The sequence below is a fragment of the Cervus elaphus genome, chromosome 30, assembly GCF_910594005.1.
Source record: "Cervus elaphus chromosome 30, mCerEla1.1, whole genome shotgun sequence".
In the NCBI taxonomy this organism is placed as follows: domain Eukaryota; kingdom Metazoa; phylum Chordata; class Mammalia; order Artiodactyla; family Cervidae; genus Cervus; species Cervus elaphus.
The window spans coordinates 16,467,907-16,491,373 of NC_057844.1; the positions used below are offsets into that span (position 1 = coordinate 16,467,907).

The 23,467-nt window shown below is 40.0% G+C and overlaps 1 protein-coding gene across 2 annotated transcripts in view; it reads left to right on the forward strand.

The window, feature by feature from the left end:
• Positions 1-1,435: 1,435 nt before the first annotated feature.
• The window catches only part of COG3 (component of oligomeric golgi complex 3), a 60,184-nt gene continuing 38,152 nt past the window's right edge, over positions 1,436-23,467 (forward strand). Inside the window, exons 1-11 of one of the 2 annotated variants that reach the window (XM_043891711.1) lie at positions 1,436-1,767; positions 11,037-11,183; positions 13,109-13,170; positions 14,162-14,327; positions 15,106-15,180; positions 16,243-16,335; positions 17,027-17,152; positions 19,969-20,049; positions 21,935-21,978; positions 22,453-22,579; positions 23,174-23,265. In XM_043891711.1, the coding sequence (XP_043747646.1) occupies positions 1,591-1,767; positions 11,037-11,183; positions 13,109-13,170; positions 14,162-14,327; positions 15,106-15,180; positions 16,243-16,335; positions 17,027-17,152; positions 19,969-20,049; positions 21,935-21,978; positions 22,453-22,579; positions 23,174-23,265 (1,190 nt within the window). In that variant the 5' untranslated portion in view covers positions 1,436-1,590. Of the gene's footprint in view, positions 1,768-8,412; positions 8,432-11,036; positions 11,184-13,108; positions 13,171-14,161; positions 14,328-15,105; positions 15,181-16,242; positions 16,336-17,026; positions 17,153-19,968; positions 20,050-21,934; positions 21,979-22,452; positions 22,580-23,173; positions 23,266-23,467 lie in introns of those variants that run through there. The other variant, XM_043891712.1, reaches the window with a different exon arrangement.

The window sequence follows — 23,467 nt, forward strand, 5'->3', positions numbered from 1 at the left end:
TGTTACCATCTTACATAACCACATCATGTACAACAATCAAAACTGGGAAGTTACTTTGGTACACTACTGTTATCTAAACCATAGTGCTTATTTTTTTCTATAGTTTTCCCTTTTTTGTCCCAAGATCCAATCCAGGCTCCCACATTGCATCTACTTGTCAAGTCTCTCTCATCCCCTAAATGTAATAATTCCTCAGTCTTCCTTCTCATTTATGACTTTGACTTTTTTTTTGTTTTTTCACTTTGACACTTTTGAAGACTACTGGTGAGCAGTTTTGTAGGATGTCTGTCAATTTGAGTTTGTTTGATGTTTTCTCATAATGAGAATGTGGTTTTGCATTTCTGGCAAGAATATCACAGAAGTGATACTGTGTCCTTCTTGATCTATCATTAGGAGTTTCATGGTGATGATGTTGACCTTGATCACTTGGTTAAGGGGATGTCTTCCAGGTTTCTCCACTGTAATGTTTATAGTCACCCTCACCTCCCCCCATTAATAAATATCTTTGAGAGATCCTTTGATACTATGCAGATTTCTGTATCTCCTCCAACTTTGACCCACTAATTTTAGCATCCTTAGATTTTCCCCTGCTTTTTAATTATTGCTGTGATATCCTTAATGATTTTTTTCGTTTGGTCTTTCTACATTTATTTGTTGAAATTCTTTAGTAAAGTGGAGTTTTTTTCTCCCCTATTTATTTATTCATATCAGTGTGAACTCAGGTATTTATTTTATTCTACAGGTTACGGTCAAATAATATCATTATTTATTTTGTTGCTGAAATCTATATGATATAAATGGCAGAACAGCTTTCCAGTTACACATCTGTGTCCTGAATTATTGATCCAGTTCTTCAATGCCTGACGTTTGAGTGGTTATTTGATACTATTTATGATGCCTGATATTGGAGGAAGACCCGGCAACCCACTCCAGTATTCTTGCCTGGAGAATCCCCAGGGACAGAGGAGTCTGGCAGGCTACAATCCATGGGGTTGCAAAGAGTCGGACACGACTGAAGCGACTTAGCATACATGATGTCTGATATACCTAAGCCTTTGAGTTTTTATGTTTTCATAAATTAGATTTCTAACAGCGGAATTTTGAATGTTGGAAAAGTTGTGGTAACTCAACACGTCAACACGGAAATCGCAATCCACAGACCGAACCCAAATTACGGTGCTGTGAGTTGAGAGAGGCAGCAGATCCTGGAGCTCAGTAAGGCCCCTGCCGGCAGGGTCACGGAGCACAGTTGTCAATAACGACACGTAACAATAAAGTTATTGATGTTGAAGCAGGGACTTCCGGTAGGGGCAAGTCTATTTCCGTTAGGGCCTAGAGCCTTCGTCCTCTCGGTCTCTACGTCCCAACCGGAAATACTTGTACCCGGTCGAAAGCCACGTCGGTCCTGGACTCAGTCCCGCTCACGCAGGGGAGGGAATCGCTTCCGGAGTCAGAGTGTTCTGGCTCGCCCCGCCCCGCCGCCGGTGCCGCGCTGGAAGCCTCAGCGCTCCCGGAAGTGGCCTCGGGCCTCTCTGTGTCTCTCTCGGGGTCCCCACCTCCCCGCTGCTGCTGCGGGCCGGGGAGGCGGCGATGGCGGAGGCGGCTCTGCTGCTGTCGCTGCCAGAGGCGGCGGCGGAGCGCGACGCTCGGGAGAAGCTGGCTCTGTGGGATGGGAGAGCGGACACGACGGCTCCGCTGACCGACCGGCAGACGGACTCGGTGCTGGCGCTGAAGGCGGCTGCCGAGGCCCTGCCCGTGCCGGCCGAGGTGAGGCGACGGCGGGAGCCGGGCTGGGTCAGCTCCGTGGCCGCGTCCGCCGACGCCCGCCCTGTAGACCCCCGCCCCGGGTCTCTGCCCTCCTTCCCGGGCGCAGGGACGGCTCCGGTGGGCGAGGCTGCTCCCTTTCCCGGGCTGTCAGGCCTCTCGCTGCCCGGGACCGCCGGCGCTCCCCCTGCGGCGCGGGCCGGTTGGCCGGGAGCTTTGCCCCTGGTGTCTCGCCCCGGGTGTCCCTGGGGTCACCGAGGCCCGGTCCTGCCGCCCACACTCTCCCGGAAGGAGAGCGCGGCGAACCCGAAGTGCTTCGCTTTCAGGACAGCCTCCTGTTGGTGTTCGTTTGCCACCGTAATGAATAACCCGGCTTCCTTTTTCCCTAGGGGCGCCTGGGGAAGACCAGCGTTAGCCCCCGGTGACAGTTTTCATTCATCGCACGTTGATCTGTTGAGCTCTCGAATCAAGTGCCGGTTGTGTTTATATTTATAAAAATGTTTTTCTTTGGAAGCTAGGTCAGTACTTTATTAGATAATGCTGGCTTTCGGTTTTAGTGTCAACGTTTCTAATTATAAGTACCATTTTGGGATGCTGTGCATTTTACTGCCTGTGTGATTCAGTTCAATTAATTATAGTATCAAGAAGTATGTTTTATGAGTTGTCAGATGTTTGACAAACTTTTTCTGGTTTGGGGGCCAGGTTTAGAAGGTCATTTTATTTGTACCCATAGTTACTTTTGATGTTGAAAGCCTTGTTTTCACACGTCGGTGTCCAAAGGCAGGTGGAGTTTAGCGATTTAAGCTTTTAGAGGGTAAGAACTTCGGTTCGAAAGTTCTCACTTACATTGCCTCATGCTTTGCAGTAAAATACAGGTGTTCTTTCTTGGGTTTCTCTGTCCACCTGTATAAGTCTGTGCTGAAATTGGATTTGAAATAAATGAAGTAGGTAGAAATTTGCTTTGGCGTTGCCATCAAAACCTTTTATGCTCGGGGAATAGAAGTTGTTTGCTCTGTAAATATTTCAGTCTGTTTATAGTTGGATCTGGCCTGTTACCAAAGCAGTATGCTTGGACATCACAGTACCTTTGGCAAACTGTGTCCCATAAGAAAAGTGACCCAATTTGTTTCTATTGCCTTGGGTCACAAACTATTATTCTTCCCATCGAGCATGAGGAAAAGCGGTTGGAGAGAAGTAAATGGAATTTCTTCATTTTCATCCTGTTATGAGATATTCGTGCAATATAATGCCTACTGTTAGCCCCATGCAGTCATTTAACATATATTATGTGCCTGACTGAGGGCGAGGAATTGAGGATGGAAAGATAAGAAAGACAAGATCCCTGCCTCATGGAGCTGACATAATTATGGTGATCATAAATATGTAAAAAAAGAGCTAAGAAGGTAAGTTCAAATGGTGGTCCAGGATATAGAGAAAATAAAACAGGATGGTATGACACCAAGGAATGAGGTATGCCCTTTCAGATAAGATGGAAGGCCTTTCTAAGAAATTGACTAAGTAGAGAACTCACGTTGGAAAACAAGAAGCCAGCGTTGTAAAGACAAGAAAAGTAATCTAGCTGGAGGACAAGGCAATGTAAAGTCCTGGGTAGGTAGAGTGTGACCAGATCAGAGGTTCAGTGAGGGTCTTCTGGTGTGTGCAGTCTTCGTGTTGGATTCCTGTGAGAATCAGATACCAGCCTGTCATTTACCCATCCTGGAACCCGTTAGAGGGATTCTCATTGCCCTTCTGCTTTCAACAGCCCTCTTTCCCCTTGATGTGTCTGATGGGGAGACTTGTGTGTGCATGTGTGTGCTCAGTCTCATCTGACTCTGGGACCCCATGACTGTAGCCCTCCAGGCTCCTCTGTCCATGGGATTCTCCAGGCAAGAATTCCGGAGTGGGTTGCCATTTCCTCCTCCAGGGGATCTTCCTGACCCGGGGATTGAACCTGGTGTCTCCTGAATTGGCAGGTAGATTCCTTACCACTGAACCACCAGGGAAGACGGAAACTGAATTTTTTAACCCTGTTGTCACTCTTTTAACATTGGCAGTGAGAAAGAATGCCTCAGTTTTTATTTTGTCCAACCCAGGTATCTGTAAAGGATTTTCTGTAGCATTTTCCAGTTTTCAGGAGATAAATTGTTTCCTGAATAGCAGGAACTGGGCAAGTTAGTTGAATAGCAAGAGACCAGCTAACTTTCAATAAATATCATAAAGCTGTTAATAACCTTCTTTTTTATGAAAGTGAACTAGTCTTTTCTTGGAAAGGAGTTACACCTTTTAAGTTGGTGTTAAATAAGAAAATTTGTGGTAGACTGGTTTCTTGTAGCTAGGGCATGTTTTTTAGTCATGAGATCCTTTTTCTTTCTGCTGAGTTTAGTCATTCTGGATAAAATGCTGAGATGATTTACCCTGAAAGTTACCTGTAATTGACTGTTAGAGCTGTTTTCCTAAAGGCTTTGTGACTTTAGATTGATCCTTCCCTGAAACTGTTTTCTTCTTTATACAATGGGGATGATATGTGCCTCTCCGGGTATGTGAGAATTAAATGATGTGTGTGCACACAGCAAGCTGCCTGTCAGTGTTGTATTATGAATGTGCTTCTCTCCCCAGGTGGCTAGCCCTGTAAAAGTACAGGCTAGAGTCTTACCTCCTTGAGCTGATGTAGGTGTCACTCAGACCAGATGGCAGAAAAGGAGGAGTTAGGTGCCTTGAGGAAGGTTCTGAGTCTCCATCTGTACCTCTTCAATGATTTCCTCCAAGCAGAGTCGATAATGTCAGGTTTCGTTTAGGGAATAAATTCATTACATTGATTACAAAAGTGATTTTCTCCAACCCAAAACTGTGCAAGAAAAGTTTGGAGAGAAAGGCATATTTGCTTATTTTTTCCTGGACCTGCTCAGCTGGTCAGGCAAGGCTTGATAGTTTGTAATTAGTTATTTAATATGTTAGTGTCCCCGTTTATATACAGTAGCTCTCCGGAACTACCAGTCAGGAACCCCAGTCTGGGCTCTTTCCTCTCTGATGGTTGATGTCCTCTCCATCCGGACACCGGGACAGTGCGTGTGAACCAGAGGTGTTCGGTCATCTCCTCTCCAGGAGTGAAAGAGCGGTCAGAATAGGACAGTTGGTGACACCAACACATGCTTCTTAATTTCCCGTTCTGTTCCAGGTGCTTTGAGGAACGAAGACAGCTGGGCAGATGTACCTAATGAGGACATCTTTTTATAACTTCTTTTTTAAAAAACATATTTATTATTTATTTGACTGCACCAGGTCTTAGTTGTGGTACGTGGGATCTAATTCCTTGACCAGGGGTTGAATCCCGGGCCCCTCTGTTGGGAGTGAGGAGTCTTATCCAAGGGACCACTAGCGAATTCCCTCATAACCTCTTAGAAAGCAACTTGTTTTGTGATTCTAAAAAATTGTTGCTTAGAAGTGGTTGCATTGTGACTTCTAGCTTGTTTGGTTTGAGAGAAAATGGTTTTGTATTAGAACGAGGCAACAGGACAGGAAGCCGCCTTCTGCTTCTGATATTTAAAAGTCCTTGTGGTTGGAAAGTGGTCATTTGTGCATGAAGTGATCAAGTAGAATGCTCCTTCATAATTCAGATTATCTCATTTACTCACAACGTCTAGATTATATTTGGATTAACTGTGTAGTACCTTCTCAAGTAGATAGAGTTTTCATATGACTTTATTTTCTAAAGTGTATTAGAGGATACGTTTTTGTTCAAAGTGACAGAGCACATGTATGACACCCCTGGATCCTTTTGACTTGACAGTAATGAGGATGTGGCACACCCAAAAAAAAGGTGGTTTCAGTAAATCTGCAATTTTGGCAAATTCATCATTTAAGAAATGAATCTAAGACTTAATTATCTAACAATACAAATTTTGACAGTCTATAAAAGAGGTGGTATATAGGTAACAGAATTTGAGAGTAAATATAGAAGGAAATACTAAGGGTATTAATTTCACTTTACATCATGGGAGTCAGTAGATAGGACCTTAAATTGATGAATTCAAACACAGTTTTGTTAATCTGTGTTTTCGAGTTATGGAATAACCACCAAAAATACTGAAAACAGTGAACTTTTTAACTCTTCTGAAGTTTTGGAATAAAAATGTGAATAATTTTTATAAAAGAAAGTTGATAAAAATTACAGATAATCTCTTCAGTTCCTTCTGCTTTTAAAAGTTCTTCATTTTACCCTACAATTCCTTAGAAATATTTCTCAAATTATAAGCATTTTCAATTCTCAGAGAAGAATTGAAAGGTCAGAGAAGGGAAGAGGGCAACTTGATTTTCATGTAATCATTCTAAACTGCTGGACTTGTAAAATAATGCCCTTGTTATAATTTAATGACAAGAGTTGTGAATTTGAAGTAAGAAAATAAATTCCATCTTTTTCTTTTTTTTTCCCCCATCTTTTTCTTATACTCTGTTGAAAATGCTGCATGTCAAATAAAAAAGGCAAGATGTATGTATTATACTGCTATTTGGGTTTTTAAAAAAAGGTACACTTCCTTTGTATATGCATAAATTGTCTTAGAAAAGCTTCATGAGAAACTAGTTAACATCAGTAACTCCTGGAGAGGGAACTGGGTGGCTGGGGAATGGGTCCGTGGGAAGAAGATGTTTCATATCATTTTGAATTTTGTGTTTTCTTACCGTTCCTCCTCAACCCTCAGCTATTGGTGGGCCTGAAGGTGCCCTTCTTTTTCTAGCTTTTTAGCTGCTTGATGACACTGGGACCTCAGCTCTCTAGTAGAATATAGTTTGTAGATTATTTGTATTTTTCTTATAATAAGAGTGCAAGCCACACTCTGTCTAGCCTTTTTATTTCAGCCTAGCCTCCGTGTGCTTTCTTGCTTTCTGCTTTTTTTGCCCAAATCTCTGCCTGATCCACATCTCCCTCCCCCCTTTACCTTCTTGTGTGTGTGTTCATTGCTCAGTTGTGTCTGACTCTTTCCAACCCCATGGACTGTAGCCACCAGGCTCCTCTGTCCATGGGATTCTCCAGGCAAGAATACTGGAGTGGACCGCCATTTCCTTCTCCAGGGAATCTTCCCAACCCAGGGATGGAACCCAGGTCTCCTGCAGTGCAGGTAGATGTTTTACCAGTCTGAGCTTCTTAGATAACGTATAAACTGCTGAGAGAATTATGTGTTTGATTGTTGTCATGATCTGTTCATAAATAACTGATAAAGGTAATTTACAGACTATTCTGTTTCCAAGAAGCAGTTCAATTCTGATAAATAAATTTACTTACTCCGTAAAGGGAACCCTCTTGCACTGTTGATGGGAATGCAAATCGGTGCAGCCACTATGGACAACAATATGGGGGTTTCTTAAAAGACTAAAAATAGAACTACCATATGAGCCAGCAGTCCCACTCCTGGGTGTACATCAGGAGAAAACTCTTAATTTGAAAAGATACATGCACTCCAGGATTCATAGCACCAGTACTTATAATAGCCAAGACACAGAAGCAACTTAAATATCCATCAGCAGATGAATGAACTAAGGAGATTTGGCATTTATACAGTGGACTATTATGTAGCCTTAAAAAGGAATGAAATAATGCCATTTGCAGCAACATGGATGAATTAGAGATTATCATACTAAGTCAGGTGAGTCAGACAAAAACAAATATGGTATGACATATGTGGAGTCCAAAACACCGACACAAATACTTATTTACAAAATACACAGATTCACAAATGTGGAAGCAGACTTATGGCTCCCAAAGGTGGGAGAGGGAGGGGTAACTGAGGAGCTTGGGGTTAGCAGGTGTTTCCTACTGCATTTAGACGAGATTAGCAACAGGGCTGTCTGTAGAGCGCAGAGAGCTATGTTCAGCACCTTGTAACAACCTGTAGTGGGAAGGAATCTGAAGAAAGATTTGTGTTTGTGTGTGGCTGGACCACTTTGCCGTACAGTGGAAGCTAGCACAGCATTGTAAATCGACTGTACTTCAATACAAATTAATCAAATAAACTTCCTTACTCTGTTTCTGCTGGTAAGTAGTGGTGGTAATAACGATAACATGATGATAGCAGTAGCTCCGATTTCTCGGCTGACTGATTGGCAGGCTTCTTGCTCCGCGCCTGGAGCACTGTCTCCGGCGGCGCCTCCCGAGGAGACAGCTGGTTGGAGGCTGGCGAGGCCGCCCAGGGCGTGCACAGCTGCCCTTGGTTTCCTCTGTCCTCAGACCTCTGGTGGCAGCGGACAGTTCTGGTCACACTTTAAACTCAAGGTAGATTCTCACCAGATCTCAGAAACTTAACTCTTACTGCCCAACAGTCCTTTTATATGCAGAGATTGTGTCACCATTCAGCACGAGTTTATATGAAGAGGTGATGCCCTTAATACATATTTACATACACCCAAGACCCTCCTGGCTCTCCAGCCAGACTCATTTATGTGGAGATTGGGGATCAGTCACCTTCCTAAACTTTTTTCTGTGTGCAGCTTCCCAGTGATCCAAGAAGTCTGTTTTCTCACACTTTTGGTTTCTTGTTTTTGCAGTGGCCCCATACAGATAATGGAATTTCTGTTTTGGACGAATGAAAAGTGCTCAGTCGTGTCTGACTCTTTGCAAGGACTGTAGCCCGCCAGGTTCCTTTGTCCGTGGAATTTGCCAGGCAAGAATGCTGGAGTAGGTTGCCATTTCGTTTTCCAGGGGATTTTCCCAACCCAGAGATCGAACTTGTGTCGCTTACATCTCCTGCATTCAGTTCAGTTCAGCTGCTCAGTTGTGTCCGACTCTTTGTGACCCCATGAACCGCAGCACGCCAGGCCTCCCTGTCCATCACCAACTTCTGGAGTCCACCCAAACCCATGTCCATCGAGTCAGTGATGCCATCCAACCATCTCATCCTCTGTCGTCCCCTTCTCCTCCTGCCTTCAATCTTTCCCAGCATCAGGGGCTTTTCAAATGAGTCAGCTCTTCACATCAGGTGGCCAGAGTATTGGAGTTGCAGCTTCAACATCAGTCCTTCCAATGAACACCCAGGACTGACCTCCTTTAGGATGGACTGGTTGGATCTCCTTGCAGTCCAAGGGACTCTCAAGAGTCTTCTCCAACACCATAGTTCAAAAGCATCAATTCTTCAGCACTCAGCTTTCTTTATAGTCCAACTCTCACATCTATACATGACTACTGGAAAAACCATAGCCATGACTAGACAGACCTTTGTTGGCAAAGTAATGTCTCTGCTTTTCAATATGCTCTCTAGGTTGGTCATAATTTTCCTCCCAAGGAAATTAATTTCATGGCTGCAATCACCATCTGCAGTGATTTTGGAGCCCAGAAAAATAAAGTCAGCCACTGTTTCCACTGTTTCCCCATCTATTTCCCATGAAGTGATGGGACCGGATGCCATGATCTTAGTTTTCTGAATGTTGAGCTTTAAGCCAACTTTTTCAGTCTCCTCTTTCACTTTCTTTTTTTTTCTTTTTCTTTTTTCATTTATTTTTATTAGTTGGAGGCTAGTTACTTTACAATATTGTAGTGGGTTTTGTCATACATTGACATGAATCAGCCATGGAGTTACATTAAGAGGCTCTTTAGTTCTTCTTCGCTTTCTGCCATAAGGGTGGTGTCATCTGCATATCTGAGGTTTTTATTTCTCCTGGCAATCTTGATTCCAGCTGTGCTTCCTCCAGCCCAGCGTTTCTCATGATGTACTCTGCATATAAGTTAAATAAGCAGGGTGACAATATACAGCCTTGACGTACTCCTTTTCCTACCTGGAACCAGTCTGTTGTTCCATGTCCAGTTCTGCATTAGCAGGTGGATTTCTTGAGCACTGTGCCAGTTGGGAAGTCCATCATTAACTTAGAAATACTTAGGTATTAAGTAAGTTGCCCGTTGTAACACAGCGCATAAGTGAGCAGGAGCAGGAAATTCCCTGGTGGTCCAGTTACTAGGACTCTGCTTTCACGGCTGAGGATGTGGGTTCGATCCCTGGTGGGGCACCTAGGATCCCGAAAGCTGCATGGCTGAAAAAGTAGGGAGCCAGGAGCAGGGTTCAAAGCAGGCTGTGCTATAAAGTGCTTTATTTACCATGGCTGAGAGGACAGCCCCACGTGAACCCAAGTACAAAATCCCCTACATTTAAAGGGTCATATTTCTAAACTAATGATGGTGCATTTTGCATCTCCCTTATTTTATTTTAGCTTTAAAAAGAAAATACTGCCTTCAGAAGAAATTTCTGTATCTAGAAAAATAGGAAGCAATTTCCTAAAACCTTGGATTAAGGTCTTTTATTGCTAGACCCTAGATGTCATGCCCTAAGGGTTGAAAACTGGGATTGAAAAGAAATAGTTGGGGCTTTTTCTACTTTCCCCAGCAATCACACCCCACCCGCCAACCCCCTCCCTTTTAGGTCTAAAAACAGCCTGCCTATGTGACTCTAGGCAAATGAACACCGGGACTATCTTTGGTAATGGAGAACTAGACAGTATTCTGGGTCTGATGGCATCAAAGTGAGGCTCTTAGGACTCTGATGGGACACTGAAATTCTTTCTCTTCAGTTGTAATTTCAAAATCTGTCAGCTGGAAGATGTGGGGGAAGTATGTCAGCTGTGTAGAAATAGTGGAAGGAGGTGCAGTTGTTGGTCATTGATTTTTGGGTACACTTTGTTTTCTGTTGGTTGGTGTTAAGGAGGTCAGTCTTCCGTGCTGATACCTGAGAGGGCAGCTCCTTTCATTAGCACACAGGGTTTGCCTTTGACTGGTGCTAGTTCACCAGAGGTTCCAGTAGGAAAATGTGTGCCAATTAGTAGATTCACCACCAGTTTTCAAAAGGTAAGTCTAAAACTTTACTAATGGGATATTGGTATCCTGTTTGCATTTTGAGACTAGCATTTAATACGTGTGTGTGCTCAGTTGCTCAGTCATGTCTGACTCTTGGCGACCCCAAGGACTGTAGCCTGCCAGGGTCCTCTGTCCATGGAATTTTCCAGGCAAGAATTCTGGAGTGGGTTGCCATTTCCTCCTGCAGAGGATCTTCCCAACCCAGCGATCGAACACACATCTTTTGTGTCTCCTGTGTTGAGAGGCAGATTCTTTATGGCTGTGTCACCATAGAGAGAGCCTAACTATAAGTGTTAGTATTATATGGCACTTAACTAACCTCAGATGATTTAATGGAAAACATTTCTCTTTCATAACAACTGAGATGGACTACTAATTTTGAGTTAAGTTCAGAGAATTTTCAATTTATTTGAATCTCTTTGTGACTCTTTTTTTTTTCAAGCTCCCTATTGAAGATTTATGCAGTTTAACCTCCCAGTCACTGCCCATTGCACAGACTTCAGTAGTTCCCGAATCTACAGAAGACATTCTCTTGAAGGGATTCACGTCCTTAGACATGGAAGAAGAAAGAATCGAAACTGCACAGCAGGTGAATGGCAGCTTTTTCTTCTAAGAATATTTATTGTTTCAAATGTCTCAAGAGAGGGCTAATAAAAAAAGGCCCTAGTTAAGACTTTTGACCTTTTAAAATTGTAGTTAAAATCTTTCTAGAACTTTTTTGTGTGTGTGGGAGAAGGATGTATTATATGCAGCAGGTAAGGAAAACACCAGGGATCTTGCCCAAAGCAGTATCTCTTTCTAGAACAGTCTTGATTTTGTGATTTTGTGTTAGTGGTGGCTATTTCTTAAGTGTCTTAAGTGAACCTGTTGCCCAGTTTTATTTGCGGTACAGATAAAAATATGATATTCCAAGTCCGAATGTTGATAGACTGTTACATTTATTAAGGTTTTGATATTTTACGCCTTTCTGACCTCCTCCCAGTGTGTGTCTGTGTTAATGTGTGCCCCCTCAGCATGCGAGTGTGATCACCTGGACATACACAGACCTGCCCCCACTTGTTGCTAGGTCATCTCTTTCTTAAAAACCTCAGTATTCTCTTTAGACGAACACTTACGGTTATTTTTCAGTAATTTAGCATATGTAGTCTATTGTTTTTTTGCTTGTTACTTGTTCCCAGCTATAAATTTAACTCAACTATAACTTGAGTTTGAAAAAAAAATCAAAGCTGAGGCGGTTACCAAGTGAAACATGGAGCAGAGGTGCTGAATTGCACACACACTTAGCAGGAAGGGCAGTGCTGCAGAGGGATGAAAAGCTCTGGCTCTTGAGTTAGGCCAACCTGGATCTGAAAGTCACCTCCATCTCTTATAGTCACGGTTCAGTGAACCAAAGCCAAGGTACTTGGCGGGTGTAATATCTTGGGAGAATAAAGCATACCTTTGACTTCAGATCCCACGTGAGAACTATAGAAGATAATCTTGCACCATGTCTATGAATTTATTTGGAGTATTTGAGGAAAAAATCTGGATTAAATTTGCACTTGCCTCTCTCTCTTGAACGGAGAAGTCAATGGCACCCCTCCCCAGTGTTCTTGCCTGGAGAATCCCAGGGACGGGGGAGCCTGGTGGGCTGCCGTCTATGGGGTTGCACAGAGTCGGACACGACTGAAGCGACTTAGCAGCAGCAGCAGCATCTCTCTTTAAATTAAAAAAATCTAATACATTGAGTTATAATTTACATATAATGAAAATGTACTCATTTTAAGTATACAACTTGATGATGGGCCCAGAATTCAAATCCAGGTTTAGTTGATGCAAAAGCTATGTTTTTAAACCACTCCTTTATATTATTTCTGAGCTTACAGTCTCACAATTATTATTAGATAATGTTAATATTTGCCTGAAGCCCTATGTTACCTACTCATATTAGGCAAATTAGCAAGTAGGCAGGAGAAGGCAATGGCAACCCACTCTAGTTCTCTTGCCGGGAGAATCCCATGGACGGAGGAGCCTGGTGGGCTGCAGTCCATGGGGTCGCTAAGAGTCGGACACGACGGAGTGACTTCACTTTCACTTTTCACTTTGATGCATTGGAGAAGGAAATGGCAACCCACTCTAGTGTTCTTGCTTGGAGAAGCTGAGGGACGGGGGAGCCTGGTGGGCTGCTCTCTATGGGGTCACACAGAGTCGGACACGGCTGAAGCGACTTAGCAGCAGCAGCAAGTAGGGAATAACCTCTTAAGAAGAAATATTTATTCCTGTTAATACATATTGTCTTGTTAATACTCTTATTATTTGACTCTGAATGTGGCCAGTGTTTTTAAGATACTTTGCTTTTGCTAGCATATAGACACTGACCATGCAATTGAGTTATCATCTCCTGGCTTAAAACTTTTAATATCTGAGCCCCAAACAATACGACTTAGTGTCTGCCCTTCTGACTTGCTGTTTAGCATGTAGCCACTCTTCACTTTGTTGTAGTTTTATTGACAACATAATACTCTATTTTTCCAGTTTTTCTCATGGTTTGCAAAGCTACAAACTCAGATGGATCAGGATGAAGGAACTAAATATAGGTATGTGCTCTCATTTGTTGGCTATCCTGATTTTTAGATCATCTGAAGCATTTTGTAATCTGTGTCTTTAAATAAAATTAAGGTACAAAGAAAACTTGAATAGTCACATGTTCTTTAAGGATAGGTAGAGAAGATGTAGGTCATTACAACTGGTAGTGAAAGTTGTGTGATTAAAAGAAAAGTCAGTTAGCAGGTTAGGAGGGAGAGACTTTGATTTTTAGATAACTTTAAATGAAGTGGGAGTGTTGTGAGGAACTCTGCTGTCTTTTCTTTAGCGGGAGAGACCCAAGAGACTTTAGGGATGGCCGACTGGACTGGGCGTGTGCTGTGTTGTTTTGTTTGCGTATATTGACGGCATGGAGGAAGTGACTGTATGATCTCTAGCTGATTTGGGGGCTCTGGGTTGAACATTTGCATTCATTTAACATTAAGTGACAACTGTTGCTAGGCACTAGTATTAGGCTCTTTTATGTATGATTCCATTTAGTCTTCATAGCAGCATTATCCCCATTTTATAAGTAAGTAAACTGGAACTTGGAAATATTGAATCGTTGCCTAATGTCATTGAGACTTGGGCAGAACTGGGACTTGGACTCACATCTTCCAAGTTCAGAATTCTTCCTGTGACTTTGTCCCTCAAAGGCAGACTTGACCTGAGGGATGGACCTGCTTGATGACCTTGGTGGCCCTGGTGTCCCAGTCTTTGAGAGCTGAGCCCGTGATTTATTGACCTACATGTGAAAAGCCAGTTTATGGCTCCAAGGCTGATTCCTTTCCTTGCTCATAGTTTCAGTAATTTTCCTCTTTAAGCATTGAAACAGTTTGTGACATAGTTTTTGCTACATTTCTGAATTAATAAATGTTTGTGACTAGGTCAGACTTTCCTTCTGAAATGCAAGCATTTGGGGGAAAAACAAGATTTTGTTGTTTATTATCTATGCTTATTGGGGGAAAATACTATTGCCAATCCCCTTTTGGTTCTGTTTTCTAGACAGATGAGGGATTACTTGTCTGGGTTTCAGGAGCAGTGTGATGCTATATTGAATGATGTAAACAGTGCTCTTCAGCATCTGGAATCATTGCAGAAACAGTATCTTTTTGTGTCCAATAAGACAGGAACCCTACATGAAGCCTGTGAACAGCTCCTGAAAGAGCAGGTAATTTGGAAGAAGAGAGAATGTCAGTGACTATATTTAATGTTTTTAAATAAATGAATATAACTTAATTTTGATTTCCTTAATTTTGAACACTGCTCTGTAAGAGACTTGCATTTGTAAGCATGCAAATGGTTACTTTGACAGCCTGCTTTTAAGCTTGTATGAGCGGGGGCCCTGGCAAGCTCTCGGATGTTTTGAGCTGTTAGGTCTCAGTACAGTTTCAGAGTGAAGAGGATATTTCGTTTGCTCTGTCTACTCTTTATTACTGACACTTTATTTTTGGCCACACTGCGTGGCTTACAAATCTTAATTCCCTGACCAGGGAGTGAACCCCAGCCTTGGCAGTGAAAGCACTGAGTCCTAACTACTGGACCACCCAGGAATTCCTTGTTGACACTTTTCAAGCAAGGGGTAGTGATTGTAGTAATGGTGGGGTTTATGAAATGATGAGCAGATCTAAATTGCACTTAAACATGTGACTTAAAGATAGAATATTTAAGTTACTCTATTTATCTCAGAGATGTCTCTGTGTGTATTTTGTATGGTTTTTAAAAGGCAATGCTTTGTTATTTTGTAAAAAGAGCTTATATAATTTACTGTAAGAATCATTGCTTATTTTAGCCCATGATTGCAGAAATCTTTGGGCATTATTGTGAAACTATATATCTAATATAAACCTGTGTGACTGATACAAACCTCTTCAATGTAATTTTGAGACTGGAGTTTTGATTCTTATATTCTTGTAATAATTGATTTTTCTCTTTTAAAAAACTGCAAGTCGGAACTTGTTGATCTGGCCGAAAACATTCAACAAAAACTTTCCTATTTTAATGAATTGGAAACTATTAACACAGTAAGCATTGTTTTTTTTTTTTTTTAATCTATTTCCCCCTCCTGAGTATAATCTTTAAACTTATAAATTGGCTTGAGTGGTATTTTTAACTTAACAGTTTGCTTGTTGTTATGGTATTCCTATTTGTGGCTGATAGACATACCATTACCAGTTCAGATTTTTTCCACATATGATTTAAATAATAGTTGTCTTTATATTGTATTCTTGTTATTAAAATCTCTGTTTTGGTTAACTCTTTAATAGTATCTTAATGGCAAGCTGTGATGTTTATAAGAAGAAATATTCCATTTTAAATGTTTCTGTGGTTGTGTTTCTATAATATTAATTAAAACATTTCTTAAACTAATCTCATGTTTAGTTTGAGGAAAACTATAGCCCTCTTAAAGCATTGTATCACAATGAGGACTGCTGTGTAAATTATATTTTTCTTTGCTTCTGGCTTATAAATTAATTATAATAACTGTGTATATACCATGTTATTAAAATTATTAAAAGTAATCTTAATTATTAAAGTTCTTTGAGACAGAAATAAAAACGGTAGCCAATTAACAATGGAATACATTGACAAACTATTTGTATATCAAGATTAGAAATAATTGATTTTACTTATATTTTATATATATTATATAGCTTTATATATTTTAATATATATTGTCTATTACATTAAACATTAAATATCATGTTTATATTATGTTAACCTGTGTTTATACTCATTATTACTTGTATATGTTTACTTAATATTTTACTTTTATAGTATGACTGCTAAACTTAATGTTTTAACTTTGAGAAAATCACCACTTTTTGAAATGTGAAAATTTATGTTTTAAATTTTTTAAAGTACTAGAAAATGAAAAATCTAGGTTCTTGATGTATTATTTTAATGTAACTATACAATGGATAATGTTTGCTAATTCATGAAGAGCTCCATTAAAGCTCATTAGGAATAAACTGAATTCAATCCATATAATTTTAATTTGTCCTCTATTGTATTGTAACACATGGGCTGCATTTGAGGCTATTTTTTGACTCTTAAAATGTAAAGCTTTTTTTTTTCCCTTAAAGAAATTGAATTCTCCCACGTTGTCTGTGAATAGTGAAGGATTTATACCTATGCTGGCCAAATTAGATGATTGTATAACATACATCTCATCTCATGTAAGTCATGGTATTTCTGTATGTTTTAAAAAAATCTTAACATCTCTGTTACATCACTTCTTATGCAATAATTATTTCTTCCTAAGGGAAAATACATATCTGTCACATACTTGAAGAAAAACTGAGGTAAATTCTTAGTCGCTTTCAGTAGTGATGTAAAAAAGTATTGTACTTTCAGCTGCTGTGGAAACCCCTGAAGTAGAAAAAGGGTCTGGCTGACACAACTTTATCCCATCTAAAAGGACTAGTGATTTGTTTAGAGTGTTGACTTCTGTTTTGCTAGCTACTTCCTTGGAAACAAAAATTATTACTTGGCAGGGGAAAGGAAGGGACAAGCCCTTTAGTGTAATCACCGTCTCCTTCTGTCCACTGAGGATTTATAGCTGTATTTATTTCACCCAGCTCCTATCCTTTTCCTAGCTGAGCCTCACATATTAGCCTTGAGGTCTGTGGGGTACTGAAAATATATTTTGCTAAAAATGGCGAATATTTACTGAGCCCCTGCGTTGTGTCAGGCACAGAGAATGTGGCTCTGACCGAAACAGTCATAGTACTTGTCTTCAAGGAGCGTGTGACCCACGTAAGACCTTTTGAACTTTCTGTGCAGCTTTACATAAAGGTTGGTTTTCATTAAAAGTTTGCTTTGTTAATGTCTGTTTCATATTTATAAATCTTTCCCTTTCCTTTACAGCCGAATTTTAAAGATTATCCTGTATATTTACTGAAGTTTAAGCAGTGTCTTTCTAAAGCTTTGCATCTCATGAAGACATACACTGTGAACACACTACAGAACCTCACAAATCAGTTATTAAAAAGGGTGAGTTAACTGGTGAGGTGGGGTTTTTTTGTTTGTTTGTTTGTTTATTTTCTATAACCTTAGTCTGACATAGAAGAACTATACAGAAAAGATCTTCATGATGCAGATAACCACAGTGGTGTGATCACTCACCTAGAGCCAGACGTCCTGGAATGCAAAGTCAAATGGGCCTTAGGAAGCATCACTGTGAACAAAACTAGTTGAGGTGATGGAATTTCAGTTGAGCTATTCCAAATCCTAAAAGATGGTGCTGTGAAAGTGCTGTACTCAATATGCCAGCAAATTTGGAAAACTCAGCAGTGGCCACAGGACTGGAAAAGGTCAGTTTTCATTCCAATCCTAAAGAAAGGCAATGCCAAAGAATGCTCAAACTACCTCACGATTGCACTCATTGCACACACTAGCAAAGTAATGCTCAAAATTCTCCAAGCCAGACTTCAACAGTACATGAACCGTGAACTTCCACAAGTTCAAGCTGGTTTTAGAAAAGGGAGAGGAACGAGAGATCAAATTGCCAACATCCACTGGATCATCAAGAAAGCAAGAGAGTTCCAGGAAAACATCTACTTCTGCTTTATTGACTACACCAAACCTTTGACTGTGGATCACAACAAACTGGAAAATTCTGAAAGAGATGGCAGTACCAGACCACCTGACCTGCCTCCTGAGAAATCTTTGTGCAGGTCAGGAAGCAACAGAACTGGACATGGAACAACAGACTGGTTCCAAATAGGAAAAGGAGTATGTCAAGGCTGCATATTGTCACCCTGCTTATTTAGCTTACATGCAGAGTACATCATATGAAATGCTGGCCTGGATGAAGCACAGGCTGGAATCAAGACTGCCGGGAGAAATATCAATAACCTCAGATGTGTAGATGACACCACCCTTATGGCAGAAAGCGAAGAGGAACTAAAGGACTTCTTAATGAAAGTGAAAGAGGAGAGTGAAAAAGTTGGCTTAAAGCTCAACATTCAGAAAACTAAGATCATGGCATCCGGTCCCATCACTTCATGGCAAATAGATGTGAAAACAATGGAAACAGTGACAGACTTTATTTTTTGGGGCTCCAAAATCACTGCAGATGGTGACTACAGCCATGAAATTAAAAGATGCTTGCTCCTTGGAAGAAAAGTTATGATCAACTTAGACAGCATATTAAAAAGCAGAGACGTTACTTTGCCAGCACAGGTCCGTCTAGTCAAGTTATGGTTTTTCCAGTAGTCATGTATGGATGTGAGAGTTGAGCTATAAAGAAAGCTGAGTGCTGAAGAATTGATGCTTTTGAACTGTGGTGTTGGAGAAGACTCTTGAGAGTCCCTTGGACTGCAAGGAGATCCAACCAGTCCATCCTAAAGGAGATCAGTCCTGGGTGTTCATTGGAAGGACTGATGCTGAAGCTGAAACTCCAGTAGTTTGGTCACCTGATGCGAAGAACCGACTCATTGGAAAAGACCCTGATGCTGGGAAAGATTGAAGGCAGGAAGAGAAGGGGACAGCAGAGGATGAAATGGTTGGATGGCATCACTGACTCGATGAACATGAATTTGAACATACTTCGGGAGTTGGTGAAGGACAGGGAAGCCTGGCATGCTGTGGTCCATGGAGTTGCAAAGAGTCGTACACAACTGAGCGACTGAGCTGAACTGAGCTCCAGTTTTTTAACCTTTTGTTAAAAAAGAATATACATTGCAGTGTCATTTATAATAAGAAAAATGGCCATATGTATTTGTCTGTCACAGTTTTATTTTCAAAGAATACGTAAGAATGTGAGAAATAATTCAGTACTATATGATAAAAAAAAGATTCAGACTATTTCTCACTGAAACATTTTCTGTCTTTTTAAAGAAAATATTAGGAAATACATCAAAATGATAAAAGTGGTTCTGAGTGGTGGAATTATATATGATGGATGATTTGAGTATTTTTCTTTATAAATGATGGATTATTTAATTTTCTCTATTTAGGAAATTTATTATTATTGAATGCCTCCTAAATGCTTGGCATTATACTGGGAACGGTACAGTAGTGAAAGGAGATAACAAGGTCCCTGCCTTCATGGAGCTTATATTCAGGAGAAATAATCAGTAAAGAAAGAAAGAAATTAGTCAATTAAAGATTGTGGTAGATGCTAGGTGGAAAATTAGCTGAGTGTTAGGTTAGAAAATAAGAGTGGAGCTAGATAGGATGGTCATTGAGCACATTTCTTTCCTAAAAAAAATAAAACCTTAAAGGTAATACATTTTGTTTTTTAAGCTTACTTTCTAAAAATACAGAATATTTTCTTGAGCTTTCCGTTCAGAGCTACTGATTTTTGTATTGCATTTTATCATTCACATTGCTCTTAGTTTACAGAACAGATTGTATAATTTTTCTATTTTGCAAAATTTTTAATTTTGAAACTAATACCTAATACGTACTGGTACTTACTATGTGTTAGTACTTTGTAACTGAGCTCTGTAGAACATTTGTGCACATGTTTTGTCACCATTTAATGGATGCCCTGTATCTCAGAGGTTAAATAATTTGACCAATGTTCTACAGTCAGCAAATGATTGTGAATCTGAATTCAGTCTTTTTTACCAGCAAAATTCTTGAAGCATAGGATAAATTTTAATTATAAAAAGGAGAGAGATGGCAGCTCCACACAATTATTTTATATGTAGCAATAACAGTATTTAGTCTTTTTCTCTGTAAGCTTTTGGTTGGTATATAGGCCAAGCAGGAGCCGTATGACATGGTTTGTGTTATATTTTCTGAATAATTTTTTGTTTGCTAATTATCTGCCTTCTCTGTCCTCCGCCTTGTGTTTTTAGGATCCTTCATCTGTACCTAATGCAGACAATGCCTTTACACTATTTTATGTGAAATTTCGAGCTGCTGCCCCCAAAGTCAGAGTAAGTCTACTGACATAAAAAAGATACTGCTATGAAATTTATTTAGCCAGCCCTTTGGAAATGCTAATATATGTTAGGTCCTTTGCTTATACCAGGAAAATGAGCATGAATGAATGTTAGGCTTTGTCCTTCCACATTACAGCAGTATATGTTGAGGGGCTTTAAGCCCACAGAGCAGGAAACACCTAGCTCTTCTGTGATGCTCAGGGAAGGTTTCCAGATGAAGCTGATATTTGAGCTTAAAAAGCTTGACTATAGAGAGCACTTGAGGGGATTGAGAAGGATATTTTTTACAGAGAGAGCAACATGTACAGGGAAGGTAATAGAACCATATAAGACATGTATTTGGGGAGAACCTCATGTAATTTGTTGATACTAGAACACAGACTTTAGTGGAGTGTGATGAGAAATAAGAATGATGGCAGAGACCATCTCACGAAGGATGTTTCATGTCATGCTAATTCAGGAAAAGCAGAGAACCAGTACAATATTTTAGACCAGTGTCATCCCAGATACAGCTGACTGGAGCTGGTATGTGTATCTTTTTTTATTGTTGCGAAGTTTCTAGAAAGATTGATCTGCTTTTGCTGACTTTGACCCCACTCTCTTCCTTGCATCCATCTTGAAAGTAAGTGGAAAGGAGTTTTTGTTTTTCAAAGCAGGAACTTGGTCTTGTTTAGAGAAGATACAGCAGCTAGTTGATAGTTCGAGGTTTAGATTGTGCCAGGTTGGTTGCTTTCACTTGCTAGTCAATTAACAGTGATACAGTTTTTTTTTTTTTGTTTTTTTTTTTTTTTTTAATTTTTTTATTAGTTGGAGGCTAATTACTTCACAACATTTCAGTGGGTTTTGTCATACATTGATATGAATCAGCCATAGATTTACACTTATTCCCCATCCCGATCCCCCCTCCCACCTCCCTCTTCACCCGACTCCTCTGGGTCTTCCCAGTGCACCAGGCCCGAGCACTTGTCTCATGCAACAGTGATACAGTTTTGATTAGCAAAAATGGTGTAGGCAAGAGGGCTCAGTGGTGAGTGGTATTTTTTGGTCTGTTAGAAATTGACAAAGTAAGGTGTAATAGTGTTTTTCAGGATTTGGTGAGACAGGTGATACTGCTAATGGACTGTATTAATAGTTAATTTCTTCCTCAAAAACATTTTAGCAGAATGGAACAAAAGTCTCTAAAAATATTTATCTTTTCTGACCCAGTGCTGGGAGCCCCCAACTGGGAGGTAGGTATTATCATTGTATCAGCTTGCCAAGGTCAGAATTGGAATCTCAGTGAGGTGGCCTTGTTCTCCTGGACTCAGACAGCTACTGGGAGTCAGCACTTAAACCCTCTAGTTTCACTTCATGACCTGGAGCTCTTAACCACTGGGCTGATTTTAGAAAACAACCTTGATGACTAGCAATAGAAGAATGTCTGACTTAGAGTACATCCACTCAGTAGGATATCAGATAGCCATGTAAAGTGATGTTTTAAATAGTATTTATAATGATGATTCACTGACTGTTTACTAAGTGCCAGGCAGTAAGGCTAAGGCTTTTCAAACATTTTCATCTGATAACGGAAGTTATTTAATAAAAGGAAGTGTTTTAAAATATTATTTTTCAAAAGCAGATTGTAAAGCTGAATATATAGTATAATTCCAGTTTTGTTTAAAAAGGAAAGTAACTGTGTACATACAAACACTGAAAGAAAATATTCTAAAATACTGTGTTTTTTTTTTTTTTAATTTTTGCATTTTAGGTGATTTTTACGTTTCAGCTTTTTTGTATTCCCAGATTTTCTAACATGAGCTTCTGTTACTGTTACAGTCAGAAAGTAATTAAAAGTATAACTAAAACAGATGAAGTTAGTGAGCTTTTCTTTATTCCACAGACTCTCATTGAACAGATAGAACAACGATCTGAAAAAATACCTGAGTGAGTACCCACAGGTTCTTCAGTTTCCAAATTACCTTCCTTGAAGTGCTGCTTTCCTAAGTTTGCTGTGTCCCTGATGTTTTCTGAGCACTTACCTTGTGTGCTATACCAGCCTTTTCTTGTGGCACACAGCTCAATTTGGGGAACAAGGTTATAGACCTGACTTTGTGAGTTTGTGAGTTTACAAAGCATCTTTTTCCCATATAGCAGGATTTTCTTCTCATTGAGGTAGATATAGGACCACTACTCCTGGAACATGAATCTTTCTTTAAAAGATAAAGGTTTTGTTAGATCATTGTGATTTGTTTGCTTTTTCTTTATATACATAAATATTTCTAGTTTTTAATGTGGGCAAGTGAGCAGCAACCATGTATAGCCTTGGAGTCTTGGCACCCTATTTTGGATTAAGATCAGATTTAATTTACATACCTGGAATCCGAAGTTTATGCTGCCGTCTCATTTGCTTTTCATCAGATACCAGCAGCTGCTAACTGACATCCACCAGTGTTACCTTGATCAGCGGGAACTCCTTTTGGGCCCCAGTATTACTTGTACTGTAACAGAGTTGACCAGCCAGAATAACAGAGACCACTGTGCCTTGGTAAGTTTCTGCTTGTTGTGGTTTAATGTTAAACCTTCTCTTAAGCTCTTCTGACACCCTAGAAACTACACGTGGGTAAATAAGTTTTGGTCCCACCATCAACAAACTTACAGAATCTTCCACTTATGACAAATCTCATTTAGTAATTAGCATTCATTTGGGCAAAATATTCTAATTTTGATCTATTTTTAGCATGTGATGATTTACAAATAAGTATTGTTTTTTGAAAGATGAAGTTTCAGAGTTGGTGGAGTTATGTAGACAGTTTAATCTTAGCTTTTGCTGCAGGAGTGCTTTTTTATTTAGTGTGATTTTAATTCAGACTGTAGGAAAGTACATAAAGATTCTTTTTCTAAATACCTTCCTTTGGACTGGAAGAGTACTTTTCATTATCACAAGTTTAGAAAACTTAAGAAAATAAAAGTCATCCATGTCCCCATTATGCTGAAAACTGTTTTCTGTTATTTAGGAAGTGGTTTTATGAATATATACGCATAGTCTCTTTGTAAATAAAACGTTTGCTTTATTTCATCAGTGCTGGCTGGAGTCGTTGTGTGCCTTTGATCACAGGTGCTGTCTGTTTGTTCCCCACAGATTCGCAGTGGCTGTGCCTTTATGGTTCACGTGTGCCAGGATGAACACCAGCTTTACAATGAATTTTTCACAAAACCAACATCAAAATTAGAGTATGTGGTACATGGACTCTGATTCTTGTTTTTAAGATTTAATTTGCTAATGGCTTATTATATTATAGTAGTACTCTAAAATTAACTAAGGCATGTTTTAATTTTCGTGGGTATATGAACAGAGTATTGTTGGATGAGACAGTGGCTATTTACTTTGAAATAATTATGCAGCTTAAAGGCCAATATGCTTTCATATTTTTAT